Source organism: Cynoglossus semilaevis, chromosome 7 (assembly GCF_000523025.1).
Source record: "Cynoglossus semilaevis isolate Cse_v1.0 chromosome 7, Cse_v1.0, whole genome shotgun sequence".
Taxonomy (NCBI): domain Eukaryota; kingdom Metazoa; phylum Chordata; class Actinopteri; order Pleuronectiformes; family Cynoglossidae; genus Cynoglossus; species Cynoglossus semilaevis.
The window spans coordinates 13,101,923-13,107,829 of record NC_024313.1 but is presented as its reverse complement, the minus strand read 5'-3'; the positions used below and the strand labels follow the sequence as shown (position 1 = coordinate 13,107,829).

The 5,907-nt window shown below is 46.3% G+C and overlaps 1 protein-coding gene across 1 annotated transcript in view; it reads right to left on the bottom strand.

Annotated features, from left to right (window-relative positions):
* Positions 1–5,907, bottom strand: part of col12a1b (collagen, type XII, alpha 1b) — a 52,310-nt gene that overhangs the window by 45,825 nt on the left and 578 nt on the right. Inside the window, exons 2-7 of the mRNA XM_025057066.1 lie at positions 5,583–5,702; positions 2,049–2,165; positions 1,550–1,693; positions 1,030–1,083; positions 645–908; positions 350–514 (exon numbers count right to left, since the gene is read on the bottom strand). Of these exons, the coding sequence (XP_024912834.1) occupies positions 350–514; positions 645–908; positions 1,030–1,083; positions 1,550–1,693; positions 2,049–2,165; positions 5,583–5,702 (864 nt within the window). The remainder of the gene's footprint in view (positions 1–349; positions 515–644; positions 909–1,029; positions 1,084–1,549; positions 1,694–2,048; positions 2,166–5,582; positions 5,703–5,907) is intronic.

Below are 5,907 nucleotides of genomic sequence, written 5' to 3'. Positions count from 1 at the left end.
GGAATTCAACCGTGTTCTGCTCACTGTGTTTTAGCAGCTAGCTTTAGCTTCTGAAAACTACTCTGCCTTAACAACAAAGGAGGAAGTTGTGAATTATATACAAATAAGTTTCGTGTGAATAGCGAAACGTTGGGCTAACTTCAGTGTTAGCTAATAAAACTTTTGGAGGTATTAATGAATTAGCTGAGTTAGCCATGGAATAGCTACACACTAGGCTAACAAATATTGTTTTTGTTAATGTTATCTATTTTATAGTTGACCTTAGCTAGCAGTGACTAAATGTTAGCTGCTGTCAACGATGGTGTGTATGTACTTTCACGACTGTGTTGCGTTCTAACTGGTGTCGTACCGAGAACAAAGATTTCCACGCCTCGGCTACGAAGCTGCCGAGCCGACGCCTCCACCGCGTCCTCAGATTTGCTGTCAGTGATGATGAGCAGGACTTTAGGAAATGCTGTTCTGGCTCCGCTCGCGGCCGTGAAGGTGTTCTTGAGCAGGAAGTCGAGAGCGCCACCTGGAACCAGATCAGGGACAAAGGTTTGGTTTCAGCAGCTGGATCTTAGTGAAGAACATGTTCACCCCCCCTGGCCCCCCCCCCAACAGGAGAGAGTGGCCCAACAGTCTGTTACTCTAGCACCACCTACCTGTCCTGGTGTTTCCCCCCCTGTGGCTGATGGAGTTGACGGCCCGCAGCAGGGCGCCTGGGCTCAGGTGAGAGTTCAGACCAAACTCGGTCCTGGTGTCGGTGCCGTACTGAACCACGGCCACGTGGGTTCCATCCTCCCCGACCTGAAAGGCCCGGACCGCAGCAGACAGGAAGCTGAGGATGTACTTAAAGTTGGGCCGCCCAACGCTGCGGGAGCCGTCCACCAGGAACACCAGGTCTGCCACAGCACCCCCAGAGCATTCTGGGAAATGGTTAGGAGCAGCAGACGAAGAGACGAAGACGAGGCAAAGCAGTTAGCAAAGACTCCTCTACAGCTATGTATTAGCATTAGCATCAGTCAAGGGAGAACTGAAGAAACTCACCGACTGACTGTGACGGCGCCGGGTTCCTGGACGAAGCTCTGCCGCTGGACTCCACTGAAAGAACAAAACACTGTCATGAGGCTGGAGAACAAAAACACAAGACTCTTCAAAAAGGACAGAGCTAAAGGACAGAGCTAAAGGACAGAGCTAATACAAATGAATTATAACCATGAAAATGTTCAACGAGTCCAAATAAAAGTGAAGTAGCAAACATGCTAACTAAAAATCACAGTCACAATCACCAACTAAACCAGCCTGACAGTAACACTGCGTAATAGTTATCATCTTGATCTGTTCACTAACACCTAAATAGGCTATTAGCTACAATCTGTTCCTATGGTTCATTAGCTTACTACTACTATCAGCTAATATTGTATCTTAGTCATCTGAAACAGCCGAAGGTTAGCCTAAAGTTAGCTAGAAATCATCACAAAATCCAACTAAAAGTTAGCCGAAGATAAGGATTTCCGACAAACTGAGGTTCCTGAGGATTGATGATAACCAGCAGGGGGCGACTTACATGTGATCTGACCCGAGACCGGACGACTCTCGGCTGATTCTGTAAAAGCTGACAGGAGGACCGTGTGACCCAGATCTGGACTCAGGTCTGAGATGGAGGTCTTAGTGGCAGAGGGAGGGAGAGTAAACTCTCTGATGGTTTCTCCTGCAGCAGAGGAGGAGGAGGAAGAGGAGGAGGAGGAGGAGGAGGAGGAGGAGGAGGAGGAGAGAGGGGGAGAACATGAAGAACCTGAACCTGGTCCAAGCAGAACCTCAGCAAAACCAGCAGAAGTCAGTCTGAGCCTGGTACTGAGGACAGAAGACGGGTCAGGGTTTCACTCTGAACTCCTCTTGTCTGTTAGCTACCTCTGTTAGCTACCTCTGTTAGCTACCTCTGTTAGCTACCTCTGTTAGCTACCTCAGCTCTGCAGGTTAGAATACAGTGGGTTCGACAACGCTAGCTCAGTACAGTTAGCAGCCGTAGGTTTAGCTAACAGTGTTGTAGCTTCATCAACACTCACCTGTTTCCGACGTCACTCGGATCCTGTAGCCCTGAATTCTGGACCGTGGTCTGGTCCAGACCATCTGCACAGAGTTCTGGTTCAGGATCTTAAAGCTCAGACCTGACGGAGGTTCAACTGTTGGGAGGAGGTGACAGTTAGCGCTACAGCTGCAGTGTGAGTGTATGTCTAAGTGTGTGTGTGTGTGTGTGTGTGTGTGTTTTCCAACAGACGACACTTCCATAGAAGAAGTCGCTAAATTCCCAACTGTTGGAATAACACGGGGATGAAAACACAAAGAGGAGGAGCCACAAAGAGGAGGGGCCACAAAGAGGCGGAGCCACTGGACAAACGGAGGAGAGGAGAGTGTGACGGTGGTCATCAACAACGCCACAACAGCCACACAACGTTCTGACACAGGAACAACAATCACAAACAGAGGGCGATGAAGGACGAGTCTGTCATAACTGGCAGCTAGTTAGCATAAACAACAACGTTAGCACAACGTGGTTCGTGGGCCTTCTGACAGCCAATCACCAAGTGCCTCAGTGTGGCACATGACCACGTGACAGTGTGACATGAGCACGTGTCGTCGTAGCTCGTGTCGTCGTAGCTCGTGTCGTCGTAGCTCGTGTCGTCGTAGCTTCTGTCATCGTAGCTTGTGTCGTCGTAGCTCGTGTCGTCGTCCGCACCGCGCGTCGCCGTTCTTTGTGTCGTCGTAGCTCGTGTCGTCGTAGCTCGTGTCGTCGTAGCTCGTGTCGTCGTGAGATGATACGATGTTACAATACGCTAAATTGTTTGGTCTCAGTGACGGACGTCTCACTGTTCTAGTCTGGTATCGTGGTACGACTTTAACTTAAAAATTAGCAAAGGAATTTTTCTATGCTGATGTCACTACGACGAGTTGACGTGCGACGTCTTCCACGACGTCAGTCCAACTCCCGATGTTGAATCGACCATGAAAACAACACAACCTTCTTCCACTCGTTGATTCTACAATGGAGGCAAAACTCCGCCTCCATTGCAAACCCGATAAAAGACGACAACACGTCCGTCACGGCGCGTGTCCATCTTTTTTTTCTCTCCAGAACTTTTTTAACTATCCTTATCCAGAACCTTGTTGGAAACTTTTTTTCTAAAAAATGTTTCATCGTTTAACTTCAAATATTTCAGCCAACAGGATACAAGATCTGGAGGAAAGTTAAAAAAAGTGCGTTTTACCCGACAGTGAGGGTAAACGTTGAAGAAGCTAACTGTTAGCATCATGCGCTTGTACATGAAAAGTTGTTCTTTTTCACAACAACTTGGAAAAAAACACAAACAAACAGAGTTTCCATGTACAGCAGGTATTTTTATCAAATATTTTAAAACGATATTCTTCAGGTTGGGGTCGAAAAGATAACGTTAAAACAACCTAACTTTACGCACCCTAGCTAACCATTAACTAGAACATTTCTGGTAGACATGCTTATAATTCCGACTCCGACTAACGTGACTAAACAGTAAAGAGTTCCTTATATCGTCAAACTTTCAGGTCATGTTAGCATTGAAACGAGAAAATTAGCTACGCACTTCAAATCGTTAGCCCACGTCTTTTAGCTTGGTCTCTCGTGTGTTGAAAATAATTACAGTGACAGCGCCCCCTCTGGTCTTCTAGTGTTTCCCCACATCTAACATATTTTCAAGTGTTCGTGCTAACATCAAACGGAGGCGGTGCTAAAACAACGATCTGACGCTCGTCAGAAGGTTAGCTCTCCGACTAACTCCTGGACCACCAACCACAGGTTGTTAGTGTGACAGTGAAGAATATCAGGATAAAATATTGTCGTGAAGCCCGGACCGGAGGTCAAGGCTTGACCGGAGGAAGTTGTAGGAGGTGGTAAATATGGGGGAACCACCAACCTGGTGAGTCCACTCTGACCTCCTGGGCGGCCGCTCCTCTTCCAGACCGGAATTATTCACACAAATCAACAAAACCTACTGGGGAACGGGAGCCGGGGGTTGAGCCTCCAGCTGGAGGGAATCCACCCTCGAAAGTCTGAAGTAGGAATTCTCCGGAAAAACAACGGCGTTAACGCGGCTACTAAACCTGAGGGTGAAACGCCACCCGCTGGGCTTCCGTAGATGACACGCAGGCGGCCATGTTTGTTTCCGTGTAGACCGTGAGAGACTCCACTGTCGGTCTGGATCCCGGCAGACCAGTGTCGGAGGAGTAGAGATTAGGGATTACAGGTGACAGATTAAGGATTATAGACCAGGAGTTGGATGTCAGGGTCACAGGGTGGATTAGGGTTCTGACCTGAGACCAGGGATTACATTTTAGCAATGAGGATTACAGATTAGAATTTAAAGATTTCAAATGAGGGATTATTATAATGGTGGGGGGGGGGGTAGTGGGATGAAGGTTTGGAATTCTAGATTAGGATTATGGAGCTGATGATGAAAACAACCAACTTCTCTACACCTGTGGTTTGCTGGTTCTAATCCAGCCTCACGTGACCTGACAGTGACGTCACTCATGTCAGGATAATTTTCCACCGCGAGGAGAAAAAAAAGTCTTTCATCTTTTCTTATATTTTCTTAGAACCTGCAGAATTGAGCAGGGTTGCAGCGACAGCTCCTCCTGCTGGAGACAGACCGACACTGCAGTCAGAGTCAGCAGCGTTTCATATTTAAAAGGTCATTTTTTTCAGGACGATTATCTTTGGTTTACGACCTACAGGAGAAAATGTTCATCATTAGACAAACGTAAAGCAGCAGGGGGCGACAACGGGCCAGGTCTCCTGTCAACTTCACTGCTTTTTAATTCCTTTTATGACTCTGTGCTGCAGTGAGGCTGTGTTTTCACCGAGAGAAAACGCTGGGATTTTGGAATTTTCCCGTCGTTCCACTTTCACCTTTTATTGTTCGACGCGGCGGGAGCTCAAACCCCGCTGCACTTCAATTCAATTAAAGGTCAATTTCAAGATTATTTACCTCCTGGGTAACAGCAGAAAATACAAGGTTTAAAACATTTAGCTGTTTTTTTTCTTCTACTTGCTGCACAGTTACAGGATTAAAAAAATAATTCTGTTTTGAACGTTGGCCGCAGGAAGAAAACCTTATTAAAACCAGGAAGAACTAAACAATCGACGTTTAGAGTTACTGATGGAAACAAGGGTTGAAATAAAATGCATCAAAAACGTTTCAGTTGTCATGGTTACAGTTTGAAAGAAAAGTTTAGAAGAAGAAGAAGGAGTCGCTGTCAGAACTGAACTGTGACAAAAAGTGAAATTCATCGGCAGCTCTGGAACAATGAAGGGAAAAAAACAAGAAACTATAAACAGAGGATCAGGAAATAAAAGATAAAGATAAAAAAAACAGACAAAAAAGATGCAACAAAATTCTTTAAAAAATGTTTTTTTACTCAAATGTAGAAAAAAGTGAAAAGTTTTTCTAACGAAGGAAGAAAAAAAGAAAAAAAAAGAAAAATAAAGTAGAGTCTGAAAAAGGAGAATTATTCACAAGGAGGTGAACATGAAGTGGAGGAGGAGGAGGAGGAGGAGGAGGCTTTACCTTCATCTTGGGCCTGTGCAGAGAACACCAGCAGCAGCGCCACCAGGTGGACAAAAGCGCCTCGAGAGAAACTGACCTTCATCTTACTGACTCCTGCAGCTCCACAGCTCCTGGAGGAGGCTGAGAAAGGAGACGAGAGGAGAAGAGTGATGTATGAAGCAGGGGAGAGCAGGAGGTCAGGAGGTCAGGAGGAGAGACGGAGACGGAGACGGAGCAACAGGAGGAACAAAGGAAATCCAAATCATCAGGAAGAACAGGTTTTCCAGGAGGGAATAAAACAAACAAACGAGAACATTTTTCATGTTCCCAGAATTCCAGACTCTGA